Source organism: Pezoporus flaviventris, unplaced genomic scaffold (assembly GCF_033815535.1).
Source record: "Pezoporus flaviventris isolate CSIRO_AGI_PZ_B2104156 unplaced genomic scaffold, CSIRO_AGI_Pfla_v1 ptg000002l, whole genome shotgun sequence".
Taxonomy (NCBI): Eukaryota; Metazoa; Chordata; class Aves; order Psittaciformes; family Psittacidae; genus Pezoporus; species Pezoporus flaviventris.
The window spans coordinates 60774328-60798678 of NW_026892550.1; the positions used below are offsets into that span (position 1 = coordinate 60774328).

Below are 24351 nucleotides of genomic sequence, written 5' to 3' on the forward strand. Positions count from 1 at the left end.
TTGAGCTTGTTTAGCTTGGAGAAGAGAAGGCTCCATGGAGACCTTAAAGCAGCTTTCCATTACCTACAGGGGGTCTACAAGAAATCTGTAAAGAGACTTTTTACAAGGCCATGTAGTGATAGGAGTAGGGGGAATGGCTTTTAACTGAAAGTAGATTTAGATTAGATATTAGGAAGTTGTTCTTCGCTAATGAGGGTGGTAAAGCACTGGCACAGGTTGCCAAGAGAAGTTGTGGCTGCCACATTCATGGCAGTGATCAGCACCAGGCTGGATGGGGCTTTGAGCAACCTTGTCTAGTGGAAGGTGACCCTGCCTATGGCAGGGGGGGTTGGAACTAGATGATCTTCAAGGTCCCTTCCAGCCCAGATGATTCAGTGGTGCTATGCTACCTTTTAGCTGTGGTAGTAGTTTTCAAGATGACTTAAATGTACTTAGAACTCCTTTTCCAAGATACCTTTTGGTGTTGGGAAAATATTACAGACAGTATTGCTTTAACTGTTGCTGGTATACCTAGAATGGCAGTTCTATATGTATTGAGAACAGTTCTGTTATTTCCAGAGATCTTTAACTTCAAAAATACGCATAACAAGGAAGCATAATAAAATAAAAGTCTGAGGAGGTTGTATTTTAGCGGGGGTTCTATTATACTGCTTAGACACTCTGACAATGTATAATTTGCTACTATTTATGTTGGTATTTAGTCACACTTTTGGAACTCAAAAAATGCAGGAGAAAGACAGACATACACTTATCCAGGAGGTAACAAGCATAGAGTTAGAAAACCAGAATATTCAAGCAGTTGCAGAGGGTCTCGTTTACTTTGTTTTAACCCCTGTGCATTAATTTGGCATATGGATTTCTCAAGCTTCTTTTGAATTTTGCAGTGCAGTTTCTGCCTTAGTTCTGACTGTTAGATTTTTCAGTTTGTCTTGGCTTCTTTCCTGTCAGGTTTGGTTTTGAGTGTTTAATCTTCTTGCTCAAAAGTCACCATTTTGCCACTTGAAAATCACAAGTTAGTTGGAATCCAGAAGTCCATTTGGGGCTTTGTTTATTCTCCAAACCCTCTCTTCCAAGCTGTTAGGTTTGGGATTTTTTTTTTTTTTTTAATTGAGGAGGAGGGCAGGAAAGGTTTACAGCTAAATGAAGAAATTGTGTCTCTGCTTCCAAACAAAGCAGGGAAGGGAGGGAGATCTTTTATATCATTGCAAAAGCAACATTTCAGGATGGTTCCCATCACTGTATCAAACGCTAAACTGTAAGCAATCTTTGTATTTCAGGAAAGGTATTTAGCTTCTCACTTAAGTAGAGGTGGAAATGGTGCAAGACAAGATGCACAAAGATGGAAGCTACTGAGGTTTTTTATTCTGATTAATTGATTGGGTAGTTAATATTTAATTTGGTCAATGTTTTCTTTTGATGTATGTTCAGAGTTTATTGTGAAAATGAGAATGGCAGTTACATGTGGTTGCAGAAGCATAAAGGGAATTGTCTGTTGTTTTATTTTCAGCTGGGTTTTTTTGTTTGGTTTTTTTTTTGGTAAATTGAATTTTCTGGACAAACACTCAGCTACTGCGCAGTGCCTCACAATACTAGGGATATATATAGAAAACACACCAAAGCAAAGAGAAAGCCGCTGAATCCATGCCTTGGTGGGTTACGATCTGTGCCAGTGCATGAGAAGCAACTTCTTTTAAGCTTGTTGAAGGAAAGCAAAATGTGCATCAATTTTGTTCTGAAAATTGTTCTACCTCCAAGACACTGAATATTCACTATGGTAGTAAAAGAAGACATTTCTGTAATCAAATTTTTGCTCCTCCCATGGGTGCTTAGTGGCTGGTGAAGCTGCTCTGAGCTAAGTCTGATAGGCTGAATGAGCTCCATGAGTCTCCCTCCCATGGTGTCAATAACCAGCTCTGAAGGGACCCTGTTGAAGCAGAGCTCCTTGGAGGTGTTGTCTATTACAGCTGCATTTTCAGACTTGTCCATCACCTCCCAATCTGCTTTAGTGTTTGCTAATGCGCTTTTTTTTAATCTTCCTAGTTCCTTAATCAAGATGTTGTGCGGAACTGAGTCAAGTTCCGTGCAGAAGTAGCATTATCTCATCAATGCTTGTCTTTGCAGCTAAAAACAAGTGAAAAACTAAAGTTCTGTCAAGAAAAAAAAATTAATTAGTTTGACAGGACTTACTTTCCATGAGCTTGTTTGATATTAATTGCTTTAATTACTTGATGCTTATTAATTAAAGTCTTTTATTAATAAAATCCTAAATCAAATATCTCGTTATTTTGGATGGGCTCAGTATCCAGATGACAGGCTATCATAAAGTTAATCTCCTCAATTACTCATTTTAAGTATTGCAGCAACTCTAGTATTCTTCCAGGCTTTTGGAACTTCCCTGGCAGTCCGGGACTTTCTCTGGAAAGGAGTGTTAATAACTCGGATAAATCTCTTGGGTGTTGTTTTTTTTGTTTTTTTTTTTTACAAGTTATTTGAACCTTGTGATCTCAAAGAGTTAAATTCTAATAGCCATTGTCTAACTCTTTAGAGTTAGTTTTGTCTAACAAAAAAAATATCTCTTTTATGTCTCTGCTGCCTTTTTTTTTTGCCTCCATGCCCCCTCCATTATTAGCGGGAGTTCCACAATTTTTGGTATGACTATTGATATCTCTCTTTGCTTGTTCAGTAAAGTTAAACAAGCCTTATTGTTTTGTTCATGGTAATGATGAGTTGTACTTTACTTTTCTTATCTTTTAACAGTCCTAACTAATGAAACTTTCTGTTGGCTCCTGTTTTTTCACATATATACCAGGGTGAGAAGCATAGTTGGGAGCTGCTTTTCCTGCTACACTTAACTAAGTTGTTTTACTTGATAATTTTGCAATGCAATGTATAGTATTCGTCGAAGTTCCAAGTTAACGTTTGCATCTCTAATTATGTCTTCAGTAGTTCTGTCTCAGAACTGTTCTGAGTTTTACAGAGCTGCATCTGGTAAAGCACTGTGTATGGTTTACAGGATTGGACTTGATCTTTCTTGCTCATACATGACCACTAATTATTATACTGTGAGAATTGGTATCTTACCAGGGTGGGGCCTGCAATAAATTTTCTGCATATTGAGTGTTAGATTTATTGAGTTAGAAAATTGGTGCTGAAGTATACAGGGATATCAAGTAATGCTATTGCTTGTAGCACTTAAATTCCAATTAACAAGTCACTGAGTAAAAAGGTAAAGCAGCAGCTTGGCTTTTTCTCTGTAGCATACAATAACTTGGATCTGGCAGAGGTGGTCATACTGGATTGTTATTGTGTATTTTGGGAAGGATGGGAGTGGAGGGTGTTTGTGATCTTTATCGAATACAGCTAATGTTTGTCTCGATGGCCTAGATTGAGATAAGCAGTGAAGTCCTATAAAGGCCCCATGCTGTCCCTGTGCATCATCCCCTAAGCAGTTTACAGCCGTTCATCCTTGCCATTCCAGTTGTGCCATGCTTTACAATATATAGTAACTTTGCAGCAGTTTTCTTCTGCCCTTTTCCATGTTAAGAATCAGACCTTTGGGTTGAGAGCAAGGAGAAAATGCTGAAGGAAAGACGGGTATTCAGATCCAGGATAATGGGAGCTGACTTGGTCTTCTGGCCAGGAAGCACTTCTGGTTTTGTCATGCCTTCGTTCAAAGCTGTATTTGGATGTATTTTCAATTGAAAAAATATTTCTAGTGGTTTTGCCTTTTTCATGAGCTTGCAAGTAGTTTTCTCTATTTATAATGAGCAACAAACCCATGGACAATATTTTTAAAGACTGTTGTTTGTTAAAAAGTGCTATGAGTTTTATACTGCAAGCAAAGTCAAATTTTGACATACGCCAAAAAACTGTATCGGTTTATTTTATTTCATTTTTTGATGAAGACTACCTGATGGAGGTGTTAATTCCACAGAGATACAGAAATGTTTTTCTTGTATGTGTGCCATTCTTTACAGAATGAGACTGTGGTCTAGGTTTTGACAAACCCTTGTGAGCTGCTGCAGTTCTGCCACTAAAACACCAAAAGAAATAAAAGAGCATGCCACAAAGCAAAAGCTGACATTTGTACAGCCTCCTGCTTCATCATCCGTTATTTGCGAGGTCTTCTTTCTGCAGTCTGAAACAGGTTTTCACATATAAAACACCTGCTTAGCTTAAAAGGCAGTAGTTGGTGCTTTACCGCTGGAATTGAAGGGCTTTTCAAGGATCAGTTGTTGTGGAGTTAGGGTTGAAACACTGAGGAAAGCTAAGTGAATGGTGCTGTAAGACTTCGGAAGTGTGTATTGCATCTTCGATTCTTCAGTAACCTTCAATATATGAAAGGGATAGGGAATATATTAATTAATATTGTTAATGGTGTGGACTTGTTTCCTGTAACCAACGGGCATTGGAGATTCGTAACCACCCTGCTAAGCTTGAGTGTCTGCAGAAAATACGTAGTGGGCAGCTATTACCTTTGCAGTTTCAGGGTAGTGTTTTGGCATATGCCTGGATCTGCTAAACATGCATCTCTGAAGTATATTTGCTGGCACAGTGACACTTAAACTTGTGCTGCTTAAAGATTTTTATAGCTCTGAAGAGAGCATTGCTGCGGTCCTGTGCCTTCTCAGCTTCCTAAGGCTTTTGTAGAAATACATCACATGTGCCCACTGCTCACCTATTACTTTGTTTTTGTGTGTGTGACCAACTGATAGCAGTCAATAGGCAAAAAATGTCAACTGTATTTCTTATAAATATGTAAATGAACATCCACAGGAAGTCTTCAAGGCTTCTCAGACGGTGCAGTAGGGAATAGTTTGCATTGAGGCATTAGGAATTCTTGTCTAGGTCGCAACAAGAAGATTAGACTGAGTTAAGAGTACATTCCAAAATAATAACTTTCTCTCTTTCAATGATTCCTTTCCTTATAGTTTTTTTGAAAGACTGTTTTTCATCATTCTGATCTTTTCTACAGCAAGTTCTCCTTAGCCATTGAGGTATATGGAAGTGGCCTGTATTTCTCTCCATTCCCAGATTTTAACAGCTGAGGAAAGCAAATGAAAAGATACAATCTGTGGTTCTATTTTTTTATTTTTTTGATAAATAAAAGCTGAATACTGGAATACTTATGGTGTGGAATAATATCTTCAAATTAATTTTCCAAATTAAAACCATCTTTCAAAGGCTTATATATTTTATATTAAAAAGCAAAGGAAAAAAGTAGCATGCATTCAGACTTTTCTGTTGCTGCCTCAGTCACCTAAGGTGATCTGTCAGCATCGTGACTCAGAGCTCAATGGGGATGCAACATGCAGATTTTTGAGGAAAGATCTAATTTAACGCAAAGAGAAAGGATTCTTGCTTTTTCAAACCAGAGCTTTTGCATTTTAAATTCATGGGGCTGTTCATTCCTGTACTGCAAAGAGCCAAAGGTGAGGCTCTTTCCCTGCTCTGCCCATGATGCTGCGGCAAGGTGCTTTTCTGTGGCGTTGGCTGCCTGCCCCAGTGGCATTGCCGTAGGGCTGGGATGTGCTCTCCTCTGCTGAATGGAAGGAGCATGTTGCAGGAGGTGGGCGTGCACGAGCATCTCATCTTTCCTAATTTCATTAAACGTTTCCCAGATTTCCACCTCTGCCATGTGGAACTGAGGTTTTTCAAAACCCATGGGCAGTGGAAGATTTTGGTGTTAAGGAGTCTGTGGTGGGTCTGCTGATGATGGAGTTGATACAAGCTCAACATGTAGATTGCACTCTCTGTGCTCAAAATGGTTTGCTCTCTGGTTGTAGGCTACTTTTACCATTTAATGTTACGGGTTTTATAATGTGATGTTAGTTGTTTCTTTTGCTTAACTTCCTCTTTCTTCAGCTAGTTGGAAGATGTTTTATCTTGCTGCAATCTGATTCTGAGGTCAGAAAGTCAAGTTTCCTTCCTGCAGTTGGTGGTGCTTCATCGGTAATACAAATTCTTTATATGGGCCTTATCCAGGTCACATCTGGGCAGCCCTCTGGTCTTCAAGTTATGCCGACCGAGACCCACTGCATCCCTGTTGACTTCAGTATAGATTCATTTGAGCAGGTTTCTTGATGTGAAAAATGGTATTTCATTTGTCCCAGAGTGACATTGGTCTGCAAGAATAAAAGATAAGATGTTTCCGTGGTTATTTATTTATTTATTTATCTGAATCTACTGGTGAGTGATGTTATTTGTGGTGCCCATAGAAAGCTGAGCTGTTGGGTTCAAGATGCTTTTTCCCTAAATGAGGCTTCTGAGACTGTACTACAGTTGATGTATGTGTGCTTATTTAATGCATATAGATGTGCTTTATTTTGAGGAAGTGTTAGTTTCAAATTAGAGATTAGCAGTGAAATATTCCTCCTACAGTGGCAAATATCCACTGGCTGTGAGTTTTGCTTGCTGATGCCCCAACACCAACTGATCTTAGCTATGCAGTGGGGGATTTTAACCCACTGTAGTTTGCAGGAGCTGCTGGCAGGCTGCAGAAGAAGGGGTTGCTGGTTGTTTGTCGGACATTATTTTTTTGTGGGAAGGTTGTGGATTCTTAGAGATCTGTCACTAATGGGTTAATATTTGTATATTGATCCTATTTACTGAAGAGATGTTTACAAACTGAGGACCTGCATGTGGGTATGATAGGTATGACTGCAAGCTGGTGATTGCTTTGCGTGCGGCTGTGTGAAATGTCAGTGGTTTAGCATCAAAAGCTGTAGTACATGCATGAAGAATTTTTCATTGAAATTACTTCCTTGGTATGACAGTGCCTTACTTCTCTGAAACATCATTGTGACATCTGGGGGAACCAGGAGAAAATTAGGAGGAGATAGTACAGTGCAAGTTTTTAAATATTTACATATAGATATTTAGTATAGATCAAATTTTAGATATTAGAGAGAGGAGACATGGTGAGACTTTGCTAAGATGCTTGCAAATCCAATAAGAAGGCCATCATTGAGGAAATCTAACTTGAAGCTTTTGGTACCTTTCCGCTGTAAATTATGCTTGAGATAGCCAGGCATAATTTCTTACCTGTAGTGTCCATTTAAATGAATGATTTTGAAAACTGTTTCTGCTGCTGGTGATACAAAACTATGTTATTTTGAGTGGAGGATTCACTGCAGCACTGCCAGTAATGTGTGTTCTACCATACTCGGGGGCTTAGTCTACAATTCCATTTCTTTTTAGCAAGTTTCTTAATGCTGTCTTTGAAAAACTGAGTAATAATGAAAGTTGAGCAAAAAATTTTTTCTCTGAATAAATGTTCTGTAACTTACATAAGATCAGTTTTATGAATATTAAATTAATATTAAATATCATCCTGAAATATGGCTCTTTAAGCATGAGGACTGTGGAAATAGCATTTATTTGGCTTTATTCATCTTGTGGATAGAAATGAATCAAATAATAAACTAGGAATCATCTTTTTTTTCCTTTCATGAAAGAAAATTAGTCGATGCATACAGTTTAAGCCAGAAAAAGCTGTTGTGTCTGTGGTTTTAGCAGTTAAAAGTGAAATAACTGAGATGGTATTCTGACATTTAAACAAGGCTATGAGACCAGGAGGTGTCAACCTTTTGAAGGGAGAGATCAAAGGCCAAGCTGCTGGCACAAGATATTTGGGAGCCTAACCATAGGTTTTCCCATACCAGCTGCTGAATTTCAGCCTGCTTATCCCACCACAGTGCAGCACTGAACTCAGCACCACATGCTTAACAAAAGCACAACTTCTTTAGCTGAGGTATCTTCGGAATAAAACCATATGTCTCTTTTTACAGTATAATGAAAAATGGAGGATCTTCAGCTTCCCTTCTCAGCTTCTCTTGTTTCCAACCCTACCTGTTAAGAGCTTTTCTCCCGATTCCCAGATGCTTATTTAAAAGCTTTTTAAAATCCTTTTAGTTTGCACAGTCTCTCTGTATCTTCTGTTATCTTCAGTCCTCAAAGAACTTTTTCTGCACCTCTCCCATGAATATATTTGTTTATGGACATTTATGCTGTGTATTGCATGTTAGTTTGTTAGTTTGCTTTTGCTCATTCCATAATTGAGTACTCCAAACAAATTTGTCTGAAGATTACCATGGTCTGGTTTACTCTAGCAGTTCATGGTGAGCTTCTGTGGGGTTGCTATGTCCTGTTTCAGCCACCCTAAAGCAAAGACAGCAGGAAAAAAGGAGAGAGAGAGTGTCCCGTGAGTGGCAGTCCTTTCTATATGGGTATCAAAAGGCAAAATTTAGAAAGTGTTTGTTGAATGGTCCAGAGCATTACTATAGTATTGCTGTGTCCTCTGCCAGTCTTTAAATGCAACACTAATCAAATATCCAGAAAAATATTAGTGATTTGAAAGTAAGTACAGTACGGTGCCAAACTTAGACTTGAGTCCTGCAGAGATGGATACAGTGGCATGCAGTGGTGCTCCTTTACCTGCAGCTGCTTGTGGAGGTAGCAGCATAGTATTAATCAGTTTTCTATGTGTACTTTTTTCCATTTTGTACACTGATAATCCAGGTTAAAGTATCTTGAGACTGAAAAAACACATTCTGCAGAAATCTTGAGTCCGTGTTTTTGCATCAACTTCTGTCAATTAAACTCTGCCTACATTGGTAAAGGATTGTGCATATATGTGTTGAGGTTTGTCTTCCAACAGCCTGGAAGCTTTTCACTGCATTTCTTCCTATTTCATTGGCTTTTCCCAAAACTTCTGCAAAACCTAGTATCTTTGGGGCAGATCTGTTATTCAGTCAAACTCCTGAATATGGACTTGTTACGACCTACTCGGGCATGCTAATCTTAATATGCATATCCCTAATAGACATAAATTAGGAGGATGCTTAAACAACCAATGGGCTGGAAATTATTAATCACCCTCCTATGAAGCAAGCTCTCATTGTGGATCTAAGTAATCTGCTGCTTTCTGTTGGGCCTTTGTGTCCTCTCTTCATAATGGTTAACAAAGTTACCTAGCAGTGTGTCTGTTCATTTGGTGTTTCCCTGGGCTTTCTATTCTTGTTGTCAGTTTTGTTCCTAAACATCATTTGGGGAAAATTGGTCAATATGTTTATTTTTCTTGATGAATTTCCTATGTTGTCATTTGTCACTCTATTCTGAATTTTTTGGTGTGGCCTCTTACTTGTTACCGAACTAGGATGGTCTTTTACCCAAAGTCTGGGTTGGTTTTTTTTGCAAAGTAGAGTTGTGGATTGGAGTCCCTCTGTTACTAATTCAGATGTGATTTCCCATCTCTCATGGCTTGACCGCTGGCAGAATGAATACCATGCTTGCTGGAGAAAGTCTTGCTAATTCTGAAGAAACTTACTGGGTTGGACATGACCCTGCATTATATATTTGGGAACCCCAGTTGGATTTGGATGACAGAGAGGACCAAGCAGCTTGGCATTGTCTGGGCATGGGTAGCTGCAGAAATCTGAGTGGGATTACTGGCATCTGTAAAGCCTGTTGTGTGTCCCCTTAGTATTTTATTTTAGACAGGCGACAACCAAGACGGCAGCTGAGCTGAGTGTTATCTCCTGTGAATGTGCCTAGGCAGTGGTGGTGGTTCTCTATAGACAATTGCTGGCGCAGTAGCTTAGTTGCTTAATTTTTGCATTGGAAAGCAACCCGTGCATTTAGGAACACAGACAGCTTATTACAGGCTGTGGGAGTACCTTCAAATGTATCTTTTAATCTAAGACTTATGTTTCTGTGCCATAATTCTTTATTTGATAGCTGCTTAGTCAATGGTATACATCTCTAACACTACCTGATCACAGACTCCTCTCAGTGCTTCCTGTGCTGCAAAAAGTTAGCCTGCAGATCTATCCATGTGCGAGATCAAGTAAGCAGCTGAGTCATCTGCATATGTAAAACAGAAAAAGAGGTTTCATGTATGTGTCTCCTAACCGGTTTAGGAAGGGTGAAACCCATAGCTTTAATATTTGGACGATGTGAATTATCTCACCCTGTTTCAGTAATGCTTTTTGTATCAAAACTTCTCCTTTAAAGTAAGACTTTTTGTTCCGTTTTCCCTTTCAGCCAAACTCCTGGTATTCTTCACTAGGAATGTGGTGAGGCCGTGGTTGCCCAGAGAAGCTGGGCTACCCCATTCCTCTCAGTGTTCAGGGCCAGGTTGGGCAGGGCTTTGAGCAACCTGGTCTAGTGGAAGGTGTCCCTCATGGCAGGGGGCTGGAACTAGACGAGCTTTCAGGTCCCTTCCAACCCAAAACATTCTGTGGTTCTGTGACTGGTGTCCTTCTGATTAGTCAACTTAATCCTCAGCTGGAGATGCAACCAGAAAACATGTGCCATACTAATTTTGGTGCAAAACAGTTGACTGGATTTTAGGCAAGAAAAAACAACAGATCTTACTACTTTACTTCGCTTAGTCTGTGAAATACGAGTGGTTGCATTTGTATTGCTCCTTTCCATGCCTAAACTTCAAGAAGTTATTTAACATCCTCTGTTGCAGTTTTCTCTTTAATGTTAAAAAGGAAGCATTTTAATCACTTCCATACATGTGCTAACTTGAAAGGGTAAAATTATTGCATCATCATTTTATAGCATTTGGCAGAGATACTACTCTTGCTAATTTTATCTCTGATCATACCAACTTAAAGCACTTTTCATGCAATCTTGACTTTTCAGTACATTTTTTATACTTAACGCACAATTTATATGCTCTTCATAAAGATCCAGAAGTCTGAATGACCTTGTCCCTGTTTGGGTGCCCTTCATTTTATCTGGTACAGATTGTCAAACGTAATGTGGTGGCTCTTATGATAGAGTAGTCCCAAAAGTGATGGTTCTGTGAGAAAAATACATCAGGGTGACAGTGGTGTATGACAGAGAGAAGGAGCTGATTATAATATTTCATACTAAGAAATGCCAAATGGCCCCATTACAAATCCGGTTGTTAAAAAAAAAAAAATGTTGGGGGAAGGAGAACGTGCCTCTCCAGGAATTGTTTTGTATTCATGAATTCAGTTTTGATTTGCTGCTTCTTTTCTTTCCGGAATATTGCAGAAACTTTCGCAAGGAAACGTAAATATTTGCTTTGAATAGTTTAGAAAATAGCTACTGGTTTGTAGAAAGTGGGGCATAACATTTTCCTGCTTGTCTGACAGTAATAAAAACCCCCTGATACCGAGGGGGTGTGTGTGTATATATATATATATATAATATATACAGACATATAATCAGTCCCTGTTATATGGGGATTTTGTTTGCCTTGAAGTATACCATGAGCAGTTGTCCTTCCCCTTTCATAAAGAGAAACTTCTTTAACGTCACTTATTTACAACCAGCCATAAAGATCGAGCAGCCTGTATCCTGTGCTCTTTTGCCGTTCGGACTGTCTTGCACAGGTGGCTGGTTCTGTCCTTGCAACAAAAGATGGAAATCCAGGGTTGAAGTTCACCAAGTTTGCTGTGCTGCAAAAGTTGCTTTCTCCAAAATGTATTCTTGCTTTCATTGATTCTGAGTGAGGTATGCAGCTTTTTATATACATTGAATCTATGAGTTTTCTTGGGTTTGCTAGAGAAATTACTGTCTTTGAGGAAGTTTTGCAGCATATTGGTGCTTCAGCCATATCTTTCTTCCTACTCAGATGTCATATTCCTGCTTCATTGTTGCTAATGGTTTTATCTAATCTCAAATATATTTTTAAGAGGTTTAGATTGAATATTAGGAAATACTTCCTCACCGAAAGTGTTATTGAGCATTGGAACAGGCTGCCCAGGGAAGTGGTTGGGTCACCATCCCTGTAGGTATTTATAAGATGTGTAGATGTGGCACTTAGGGGTGTGGTTTAGTGGTGGACTTGGAATTGTTGGGTTAATGGCTAGACTTGATCTTGAAGTTCTTTTCCAGCCTAAATGATTGTGTGATTCTGTCATATGAAGAAGAAAATGCTGTGCTAAAGAGGAAGTGAATATACTTTGATTTGAAGCAGAAAGGTGTTTCCACTGATCAGATTTCCATCATGCACAGGAAACTAGAATCTGGTCATTTTGCCATTCAAATACTGCTCCTCATGGACTTCCATTGCTAAACTTCAGTTGTTAATAGTGTTTAAGAGTGCCTGCGTACAAATCTCAGGCATGGGTTAATTTAGTCAGCTGGTAGTAGTTCGAACTGCAGCTTTTCCTAAGCTATCTCTTGCTCCAGATCTCTTAAAAGACATGTGGGCACAGCTAACGGTTGTCAACTAGAAGACTATCTCTGTTCAGAATTCACTGCCTGAAAACTTTGTTCCTGCAATGTTTTTTCATTATGATTTCAGACCCTGATATATTACATATTTGCTTCTGTGGGAGGGCGGGATAACTGGAGAAGTAATTCCTGTGTGATTCATGCATCTTCCTTCACTAGAGAACAGAATTAATAAAATATTGTGTTTCTTGCTGAGGTCAGTAGCAGTCACAAGTGAAACTGTTGCATGTGTTATGAATTTAGGTAACCTCCAAAGAAGGTCTTTTTTTACTGAATTTCTTTGGAAGTGAAAGTTCCATAGGATGAAATTTATCTTTGAAGAAGTAGTAAAATATAGTTGTGGTAATTCTTAGGACTAGTCTTCCATTTGTATCCTGACAGACTTTTAGGGATGTTTGCTGGCTTCACGTGGCACCAAAATCAGTGGACCCACCCCTTCTTGGATTCAGCCTCAGGTTGGAGACGGACATTTCAGATTCCTCTAATGGCTTATTTCATTATCAAATATGGAAAACCTTTACCATTAAATATTAAACTTTGAGAAATGGAATATGTTGATCCACATAACTGTAAGCCTACGAACCGGAGATCTGTAGTACGCAGAGCACTAAAATAACATTTGTCAGAAAAGTACGTGGATGTGAAGTAATTGAAATAAAATGTTTGCCAAAAGTAATTGTACCAGAGTAAGATTAAATTTCAGTGGAGCCTCAGTGTCAAACTAAAAATACATGACTTTAAACTAGAGAGGAATAATAATAAAAAAAGAGATGTGTTGGATTAAGGCTGTCTCACAGGGAGATGCAAATGAGTTGTGCCAGAGAATGCTTATTAGGAGGTAACAACTGGTCTTTGTCTTCTGCCATTTTCTCCTGCCCAAGCTTATGGCAACAACTAAGAGTCAAGAACAACTGAATGCATGATCTTGCATTTTCTATGCTGGAGCTTTGTCCCGCTTCTGTAATTAGGTATTCAGTGTCTATGTATGACTCTGGTTCTTTTTGTGTGGTGATGATAACACTCAACATTGTGCTAAGGGAGCACATTTTAGTAGAGCAGTACTGTTTTTGCAAAAATGTGAAGAAGAAAGACTTGGGACACCATTAGACCACATACAAGTAACATTCTGAAAATAAGATCCATGTGATAGGAGTTCTGCTGTGTTTAATAACAGTGTTCAGTGCTTCAGAAAGAGCCCATACTACTTGCAAGCTCGGGAGAAAACCAGCTCTTTTAGGACTTGAGACTAGTAAAGCAGCTAATACCTATCTGAGGGGAAGGAAGGCTAAGAGAATGTATGGGAGGGATGTTTTGGGACTCATGAGGGAGCAATGACTGTTCTAAAAAGGTTTAGTGTTTTGGGTTTGTTTAAGGTGAAGAAGAATAATAGAAGGATGGGTGCATATAGCTTGGGTTGTGTGAATTTAACTTGGAGATTAAAAGCTTTCTAGTCATTGGAGAGGCAACGTTCCAAAACAGCTCTTTGAATGGGAGTCATAAGATCAAAATACTTGATTAGTTTTGAAGTAGGGCTTGTGAATTTATGAAAGGGATTACCTTGCAAGGTGGAGGATTGAGCAAACCGTAGGGTGTAATCCAGTTTCATAACCAGTTCTGCTGAGCATTGGAAGAACTTCAGTGCTATAACAGAAAGATAACCTGACTGCTGTTTTCTTTCCTTGTGGTACAAATAGGGAAAAGATGAAGTCCAGACTTGTCATTCATTAGAGTTCTGTGAAAGAAATATATTTTTAGCTTACTAAGAAAATACCTCAGAAAGAAAGCTACTCTTGCACAGTTTGGACAGTTCAGTTAGGATCAAAAATGTTAGGGTGTCTTTGTATTCTAATTTGTCTAAATACAGCTTGCAAGCCATGTAATTACATGTTCAGACAGTCATATTGGACACCCCTACAGCCCTCTCAGATGAGTTTAAATAGAATTTCAAAATAGGTTAGTGATGATTTTATTACTGTTTTTTTTCCTAACATCCTACCTAGGATTAATATTTTCAGTCCCAGACTGAACAAAGTAATTTCTGTATCATTTTATAATTGCTTTTAATTTTACAAAAGCTGTATGTGAGTAGGCACTTTCTATGCATTGAAGCAGTGTAGCTGAATCTAGTGCTTCAGTTTTGATTTCAGAAGATTTCTTTTCCTGGATTACTGCAATGACCCAGCAGAGATTGGAGGAAAAAGTGATAGATTCTTTTCATTCATTTTACTTCTGTGTTTTCTGTGGCAGTAAATTCTGTGGGTTTGGCTTGGTACAGGAACACGCAGAATTGTATTTCTGGGGAGATCATCAACTTATTTTTTTTCCAGTAGGAACTTGAATTATAAAAAGGAAACTTTTAAAGACATTTGAGGAGCAAGGTTGAATGTGCATATATGAGTCTTATTTTTCTGCAATGCAGTTAGAGGGCTGTGCAGAGAATGTGGAAAACCTTTGGCAGTATTTTCAGAGCAAAGCACTCGTGCTGAATAAAAACTAAGCAGTCAAGGGGAAAAAAAAAAGGAGAACAAGAGAATGAAGAAAAAAAAAATTGCCTTCCAAATAGAGTCTGGAAAGCTAATGAGCATATGACATCATTTAACTAGTTATAAAAAGGTTACAGCTCCTCTGAACCAAGAAGCAGACCCTCAAGGTTTTGAATGTTCCCTAGATGAAGGAGGTCTAGCACTGCAGTGCTGACATTTCTCCTTGCTGGTAAGAGGGCACAAAACCCCTCGGTGCCGGCAGTGAGGGTTGCTGCTGGTTCTCCTTACGAGCAGCACCTGTTCCCAGGGTTGGCAGCGGAGAGCTGTGGCCCACCTCTACTGGGACAGGCAACAGCAGCCCGAAGCAGCCAGCCAGAAATAGTCTTATGGTCTTGGAGTAGCTCCATCTGTGCTCGGCGAGCAGGAGTTACTGGAGATGACCTTGTGGGCTGCTGGCATGTACTTATGGGGACCTGCAAGGGCCTTCAGGACAGTGCAAGGTGTGCAGGGTCAAGAGGGGCACCTCTGTCATGGGTGCAGCATCTGCACCAGGGAGCCTGCACCTCCTTTGGGCTGCAGCTTCTGCTCCTGGCCAGGGTGGGCACGTGGTCCAGAGTGGGTTGCCCCCTCTGAAACCCAAACAGGCCTTACTCATGTCCACTGTACCATCACAGTGAGTGAGGTAGGTCCCCAAGACCATAGGTGAACAGTAATTTCACTTCTGCTCTCACAGAGTTTCAGATGAAGGTCAGAGCACTGGTTTGCATAGTTGTCAGCTCTTGGTACTGTGCGTCTTCCTCCATCCTGGTGGCATGCTGCTGCCTGTACTACCTTCCTGCTTCCTGAGGGCGGCTTTCTTGCAAATGCCTCCATGTTCCAGCCTAAGAGCTAGTAAAAACCATGGAAACATCATTTTAATTTTTCAGTTTTAATAATTATATTTCAAGCTAAGGATGTATTTTTAGAAGGTGAAAAAAAGGAGTTATGTAAGTCTTTGATTTATTGCATTGGCTTAAAGAGCTAGCAAACCTGGGATTTTCCTCTTGTTGCTTTGCTGAGAGCATTTCCCTTTATGGCAGCAGGGAGACCAGTGTACGCCTCTGTTCTCGAGAGCAGTTCAAACTTTTTATAAACCTGCTGAATGTGTTTCTCTCCATCACGTCTAGATTGCGTGGCGTGGAACAGGCGCTGCGTCAAAGTGAACCTCTTGAGTGGGGCCGTACCTTGACTTTGAGGGAGCATCTTGAAAGACAGGGAAAACATCTCAGTCCTCTCTCTCTCTGGGTGGAGGTACCTTGAAGGTAGTAGGTAGATCTGTTCTGAATTAGAGAATTTTGAAATTAGTTACACAGGAACAGTGCACTTAATCTGTAATGTGCGTATGGAGATAATTAGGATTAACTCTGCAGAGGAATCCTGAAAGTAGGAAAATGTGGCGGAGCAAAGACAGAAGTGAATTAGGATTCTGGAAAAATCAAATTACAGGTTAGGAAGTGTGTGTGTGAGTGTTTGTGTGAGTGGCTTGCTGGGAATCATTTGCATAAATAAAAACAACTTGAGGAAAGCAGTATAGAAGTAAACATGAGTCTTGTCTGCTTCATCTGAGATTTGCTTTTATTCTTGTCCAGCAACTAGAAACCAAAGGGAAAACTTTCAGTGTTCAGAGAAGGGACATGGGGTGGGGGGGGGAACTACAAAAGAAAAATAAGTACTGGATATAATTCAGAAAAGACACGCAATCAGACTGAACAGATTGCTCAGGAAAAGATCTATTCTGTTGCTGAAATCCAAGAAAATGGGGGAAAAACAGGAAATAGTGAAATCTGTTATCGACCATCTGCTAAGCCCAGGAACTTGAGACTCATTCCCATGACAAAAATACTAGATTGTGAACTTCATTTTATATTTCATAATACTTAGAGACATAGAAGTCCAATGGAGAGTCTTGTATTATGTTTAAAAGATACTTAACATTCTACATATAAATCTGAGCATTAACAGGTTCAAATCTTTTTTCCGAGATTGTTATAGCTGGGTCTAACAGATCAAGCTTTGTAAGGACAAGGCAGCCTTTTCAAACTTTCAAGAGGAGAGGGGAAATGAGCAAGCTGAATTATTTTGGAAGGAGGCAGCAGTCATTCTCCTCCAAGTCCCGTTGCCTCTCCCTTTGTTTCTTACTCGTGAGCGCTGCCGCACCTGTGGAGATGAAGCGAGGTCCTCATAATGGTTACCATCTGATGGTGGGTCATGTGGCTGCGCAGCAGGAACCGTTTGTGTGCTCTGATGTTCAGGAGCCACGCGCTTCCCCTTCCCAGTCCCACCTTCATCGTAGATGGCATGTTTGTTCTGGCCTGCTCTCTTCTTGCCTCTCCTTTTGCATACATGTAAGAGCTGGAGAAAGTGCAGTCCAAAAGAACTCGGGCAGTCTGGGGTGCAGTAAGTAAGCTATAAATTCTTCTGGACTCTGTGTATTTACAATTACTCCACATGTGTCAAGGTGTGGAAACTGTTTTTTGTAAGCAGAGTATGAAAATGGAGGTTAATTGCTGAAAATTGTGATCGATGTGGCTATTCAAAGGCTATGCTGTTCATGAAATTGTCAGTATTAATGAACTCAGTGCGCAGTTTGCAAATTACCTGAAATGTGAACTGTTGGCTAGCTCAGTTTTTGGACTGTCTGCACAGTTCAAAGGTAAAATGAGAGAAATCTTTGGCAAAAGCATGCATTTGTATGAAAAGTATCTATTATATAGCATGTGGAAAAGTTATGATAAATTCAGTTCTTTCCGGTGAGTTTCTACTTCCCTAATTCAGATCAGTCTTGCTGTCAAAACTTTCCAGCTTGTTCAGGTTCCTGAAATGAAGAAGCCACAGTCTCCTTCCTAATAATAATTTTTTCAGTTATGGAATATACTTGGAATTTACTCCTCCGTACTTACTGTCCAGAAAATGGTTTGTTAAGCCTGTGCACAGAGCTGTAGTAGATAATGTTGCATAAGGTCGCAAAGCTATACAGCCACTAGTACTTCTGGGACCTCTTCAGAAAGCTGATGGAAATAAATTCCGTTTCATGGAACAGTTTTGGCAACCATGTGGCTCATTGAACCTTAAAAATGGACCTTTCTGCTTTTGCTAACAGATTTGCTGTAGAAAGATGTTATAGGTAGTGAGGTACAAGGGGATGTTTGTGATGTTTTGGAGTCTTCACTTCTCTCCCTAATCCCAGACTATGGTCTCAGTAACCTTTTTGCCATTCTTCCCAGTAGTCTGTCTCCTCCTTTCTTCTGCTGCTATGTACTGTCTCAGATGTCATGTCCTGCTTTTAATACTGTTTTTACATCCACTTTCTGCGTCTCAGCAGCCTCAAGTAAGTATCATTGCCTATCCTGGTCCCTGTGTGTTAAGGTTGGGACCTTCCCTTCCTTTCCAGTCTGTGTAGCTGTAATCTGTTTGCTGAGCTGAGGTGGGATTAAGTGTCCTACATCTCAGTTCAGGTGCAGCAGTTCACAAAAGCAAGAAAGAGCATCTGTACAGAGAGAGGAAGGGAGAAGAATGAACTTCGTTCAGCCTTCATCTACAGCTTGCTCAGCATAGATAAAATGTGGAGGGAATACTGCCAAGTACTGTGAACCGCTATCGAGTGCATGCAAACATTGCTTTTAGGGGGTGGGTTTGAGTGGATTTTCCTCTGGCTAGAGGAAAACATTGATTCAAAGTCTGCACGCTAAATCGTGGAAATAGTGGTTTTCAAAGGGTCAGTTGTAGGAAATCTGAAAAACTGTCAAAACAGCGTTTTCCCTTCACTTTGGTTTTCAGAAACAGCTATAATGTTTTTCCTGAAACACAGATCCTTTCAGCCTGAAACACACCCATGATGGAAAATATTAATGCTTAGTTTTAAACAAATAAAACTTTCTCTTCACTTGCCGATAAAAAGGGAAACATTTGGCAGGTTTACTTGTAGGTACTGTTCCACTGGTGATGCTTAACTTTGCCACAAAATTTAAAAATGCAGAACTGGTTGCAGGAGTGGTTCATGTAATAACCTTAAAATATCCTGGTGTTTTGCAGTTGTGTCTGTAGAATACATAGTCATCCTGAGCACGCAGCAGACATTAGTTTTCATGAGGATTTGTGGGTTTGGTTTTTGTTTTTTTTCTTTTCTTTCACTTTCTTCCAGCTGACCCTAGTGTGTCATATGCTATCCACAGGAGGGCAGGCAACTGCATAGGGGTGACCGTGGGGATTTTGCTGATTCAGTAAGGCTAACTCTGTAATGTGATAACTTTACAGAGAGTTACGTCCCAGCATTATACAGTTCGTGTGCAGCTCCTGCGCCTTGGCAAGTTCTGATCAGAGTCTATGTCGTAATGGCATTTAGCTTCTGCCTCCCAGCAATGACAGCCTGTGCCTTTGATGGAGGAATAAACCCTGCAGACAGTTTATTTGGTGACGTTTCTAAATATGTGCTTATGTATATACATACATATGTATACATACATATAATTTTAGATGCAGTTCATGTGCAAGCTTTGTCAAGCTGCAAGCGCTTGCCTGGCTGCTGTCCTCTAATGCAAGCTGCCATGTCCTTGAGGAGTGTGGAAGAGAGAGGATAAAACATCCCCTGGCCTTTATTTATTCTCTGCCACTTCAGCCCACTGCCCAGATGTACAGTTATAACAGTTCCTCTCTGCATACTGTAAATTATAATCACTGCTTAACTATTCCTTTGCTTTGAGTTACACTGAAATGTGTTTTAAAGGAACAATTTCAGATTTGGGTTTGGGTTTGGTTGGTTGGTTGTTTTTTTTTATTCTCCAGCTCTAAACTAGAAAAGACTGCACTATGAAAGAGAGAATATAGCTGTATAACTGAAGATTCATTTAAAAAAATACTAATATTTTCTTCTACTCCCTTGATCTTGGAGGCTTTTGGTGAAAAAGTGTCTGTGGTTCACTAGTACTTAGTATGTTTAAGCTTAATTTTAGAATCATAGAATCAACAGAATGTTTAGAGTTGGAAAGGACCTAAAGATCATCTAGTTCCAACTCCCCTGCGATGGGCAGGGGAGCTTCACACTAGACCATGTCACCCAAAGCCCTGTCCAACCTGGCCTTGAACACTGCCAGGGATGGAGCATTTATCACTTGCTTAGTCAACCTATTCTAGTGCCTCACCACCTGCACAGTAAAGGATTTACTCCTTATATCTAACCTGAACTTCCTCTGTTTTAGTTTAAACCCATTACCTGTTGTCCTGTTGCTACAGTCTTTGATGGAGTCTCCTTAATTGCAAAGAAGTGCTTTTTTGTGAGAATAAAATTTCTTTCTGGAGTACATGTGCCTCCTAGCTGTTTGCTTCAGTGTTGCTTAGGTTTGTGCTCTGGCTTTGTGGCTAAAACTTTTTGTGGATTGTTTTAAAGGAAGGACTTTTTTTAAGTCCAGCTCAGGAGCTGGTCTGTCACACCACATCCGTCATGAACCCATGTTAAATTTAGTAGATATTTTATTGTGGATCTTGGTGAGACTCAGATCTTAAGACTATGAAACCAAGCTGCTTTGCTCACAGTTTGCTGAATTCAGTGAAATCGATGCTTCACATTTGGGTAATATTTTTTCTTCTTGTGTCAGAAGAGGGGTTTTGTATAATTTTTTGCCTTACTCTAAACTCAGAGATTCTCCTGATGGAATGAGAAGCGTGCTACCTGGATTTGGGTGGATATAGCTCTCTATAATACAGTTGTGTAACCCTCTAAATTTAAGTGCTTGTGTGTTTTGTTTTTCAGCCTGCCTTCCTTTGTGTTCTTTTCAGTTGATGGAAGTTGAACTGGTCTCATATTCTGGCTGGATGCAGAATAACTTTTGCTGAAGAGGCGTTCCTCCTGGGATCTTTTGGGTTTGGGTATTTGACTAATGATGAGAACTTGAGGTTCAGTCTGGGTTTATATTTTTCTACCCATCCAGCTATTGGGTTACATATCTGAGATTAGGCACTTCTTGTTGTGCCATCACAGAGGGGAGCAGTATATCAGGACCACTCTACTGGAAGCAGTAGTTGATCCCGCAGCTGAGAGCAGCTGCAGAGCCCTGGGTTTGCTTGTGCTAACTGTGCCTGTACAAGTAAAATCTTCAGTGTTTAAATTGAATATGCAATTTCATTGTTATCAGTAACTTTTTAATTCTGACGCCCAAAAACCATTGAGTGACCTAAACAGAGATAGGGCAAATTCGCACCACCATAAACCAGAAAAGGAAATGTCCTCAGAGATTTGAATAAAAGAGCTTGAGACCTCTCTGTTAACTTCTTTAGCTGCTGAATAGCAAAAAGAATCCTTGCAAAAAATTTCTAATAAGGTTGTAGAATGGATGATTTGGGATTCTGTTTCTGTTCTTAACTAAACCAATAGCTTATTCCATCTCAAAGGGACAGTAACAGAAATCATTTCCATTTGGTACGGAAGAGTACTCTTCCCTCAGAATTCACAAGTGCTTTGCGAGGGGAAACTGTTCACTGATGTGCAGTTTATTTGGTTTTCTGTCTCTTCAGAAACATGTTGGTAGGAGGTGGCGAATGAGATGACTTTCTGCAGCATCTGGGCTGTATTTGTCATTGAACACAATCTTTATTTTATACAAGAAGTACATGGAGACAGAATAACAAGTGATGAAAGATTTAAGTCTGTTTTTGTCATGCCATCTAAGGAATGTCCAGCATGGGACACTTTCCTGTATATTTAAATGTTTGGGTTGTTAATTATTTATTTCCTATCTGGTGAGGTGGAAGCACCTCACTGTCAGAATATCTGGTAGCTGTCAACTGCCTTGGGAAGATGGATTCTTCTGGGCACAGTTGTTTTTGTGTCAGTAGAAGTTCCCTATCACATGTAGTTGTTATCTCTGAAACAGACTCCATATTTCATAGCCACTTAATTTGATGATTATTTATACAATAAAATGGCAGCATTAAATTTATTAGTAGTGTAGAATCAAGTTGATTTAAGTGCTTGTGTCCACTATTGATCTTCAAGGAAACCAGTACTAGAAAGGAAATACTGCTGTGTCCTACCTGTCCTCATAATGTCTTTTTTTGTGTTAGAATTTTGCTAATTCTGTTGAGACCTAGAAGTAAAATGGTACTGTTCAATTAAAAAAAAACCAAAAAAACAAAAAACCACAACAAAACCCGCAAAAAAACCCAAACCGAAAACAAGGGTATGGTACTATATAATTTGTATATAAAAATATTTGTTATTTATATAACTAAAATTATTATTATAATATGAATACGTGAAGTCTAGGCCTGATCATCAAACTTGATTTTTCTAGCCTTCAAATCTTCAATTGTGACTTTATAGTGACCAAGTGTGCAAAAGTTTTACCTTGGTTTGTGTCAGGAAACTGAGCTGCCAGTCTTCATTCCCAAACAAAAATGTGTCTGACTATCTAAGCTAGATTTTTGAGGTATACCCACATTGATGTAAATAGTATATTTGCATTTATCACTTAATGTGAACTGGGAGAACCAACACTGTCAAATATTACCTGTTGCTAGAAATATTACATCGTTGCTTTCTGTGTGGCTGCCTGAAAAGTAACACCCATGAAAGTGTCCAGATTAGTTCTAGGTACACTCTTTCTGGAACTGAGGAAAGGTTTAGAAAGAGGAAAAAATGGTGGCAGGGTGGGAATTGTCTGTCTTTCCACCCAGACTTCTCTAAGCATATCTTTTAATATTTGATTTCTTACAACTTTTGTACATATTTCCTGGAGATTGTGCTATTCGTTATCCTTTTTTTATAAAGTATAAATATTGGCATAATTTACTGAAACCAGTCTGAGTTTGGTCCGTATAGTATTTGCTAGTACAGGATATTTTTGTGGGCTCCAGCTCCATAGAATTTTCTTTACTTAAGTATCAAGTTGTTAATACAAACTCAAGAGGTGCCGCTTCTGAATTACGGATGATTACACAGTCAGTGTAGTTTGAATAAAGGTCTAGGATGAAATGCTTTGGGTTATTCACAGAAGTAAGCCTTAGCAGATAAACACAAATGCCAAAGACAGCATTTTTACTTTAGTGCAAGCATTACATATGTGATTTCTTACTGAGGTGGGAAGACAAAAAACGAGTTCCAAGTTCTGTTTTTTGATGAAGAAATCTATATGAAATCTGGGGAATTGTATAGAAAAATATATGAACATTTAGTGCAGTATATTCAAACATCCTGATTGCAGACTTAACCAAAAATACCCTGAATTTAGCCAATGAATACAACATTTCTTATTTCACCATAGTCAAGATTATCAAGAATGGTATTGCTGATTGAAGACCATAAAACTTGAAGGCAAATTTCATCCTCAAATACACTTACCTTTGGAATACCCTAATGTGCCATTTCTGCTCTTAAAGGAAAACTAGTTTACATATCTGACATCTGAGCCCTTTTAAATCTTACTCAGAGATGTATTTAGCATGCAGAAGAGTGGAAGAAAACGTCTGAATCTTCAAAGAAAGGCTTGAGGGAATAAGGAAGGGAATACAAACTAAGGCAGTCTTAAGGGAAAAACTCTTAAAGTGAAAGCTTAGAAGTGAAAAGTATATGTAACTCCTCTAGTTTCTTTGACATACTGAAGTTTAGCACCTCAATTATGGTATAATATTGCAGAAGGGATACTTCAGTATAGAGTAATTAACAAATACTGACCAAAGACTGGGGAGGGAAAATGTTAAAAGATTTTTGTAATAGGGAGATGGAAAGAGCAAAGAATTGCTTGCAATCTGTAAATTCTCCTCAGATACTTTGAAAAATAGCTATAAAAGCCATTCTCTTTACTGGATGTTTACTTCTTTCATACATGTTTCCATTCATGCATAAATTTAAAGTGAAAGTTGTACAGCATTACAGTTGGTGTAACTTTTGCATGGGACGTTTGGTCTCATTCTCAGTTGAGCAGACACATTCAACTTCTAGCACTTGCAGAAGTACTCTGCATATAAAGATAGCATTCTTGTCGATTTATACACAGAGGTCTTCATAGAGCAAACAAGTGATACATTTCTCTCCTGGGGAACTAGCAGTCCCATTTGTGCATGTATTGATGGGCTTGTTTGGAATGTCACCAAATATATTTAATCCAAACTGAAATGGAGTTTTGCCATAGACTGTCATGAACTTTTACAGATTTAGTATTTAACATCCTTTCAGATCTGTGAATCTCACTATCTGGGGGGAGAGGAGAAAAAAAGAAGACCATTCAAATTTCATGAAGTCTGCATTGTATAAATGATAAATGATGATAAGCATATGGTACCTTTCCATGAACAGACTTGCATATGCATAAAACTTTCTTTACAAGTAGCCTTGGAAGCATGTAGAGCTTCCAATGTATCATTCAGACCACTAAATTAGACTTTTTCCTTTCCCCCTCCCCTCCGTGTTACTGTTAAATGACAAGAGACAGGATAACTATACTCCTTAATTCCTTTTTTTCCCTATCTTTTCTGTCACTTCTCCCAAAAGATTTCAGGTAATCATTGTTAAACAGTGGTAGTCATTCTGGCTCCCTGATGCATAAAACGTGAAGACATCGCCTTCAGCTGAAAGGCAAAAACATAGAAGGTTATTGGAAAATACAGGGAGACAATAACT

At 39.2% G+C, this 24351-nt stretch overlaps 1 protein-coding gene across 4 annotated transcripts in view; it reads left to right on the forward strand.

Annotated features, from left to right (window-relative positions):
* The window catches only part of NR3C2 (nuclear receptor subfamily 3 group C member 2), a 207441-nt gene that overhangs the window by 73437 nt on the left and 109653 nt on the right, over window positions 1-24351 (forward strand). Inside the window, exon 1 of one of the 4 annotated variants that reach the window (XM_061441094.1) lies at window positions 17020-17138. The exons of the other annotated variants lie outside the window; for them this stretch is intronic. Within the exon in view, the coding sequence (XP_061297078.1) occupies window positions 17035-17138 (104 nt within the window). The 5' untranslated portion in view covers window positions 17020-17034. Of the gene's footprint in view, window positions 1-17019; window positions 17139-24351 lie in introns of those variants that run through there. 4 annotated transcript variants of the gene reach the window in all.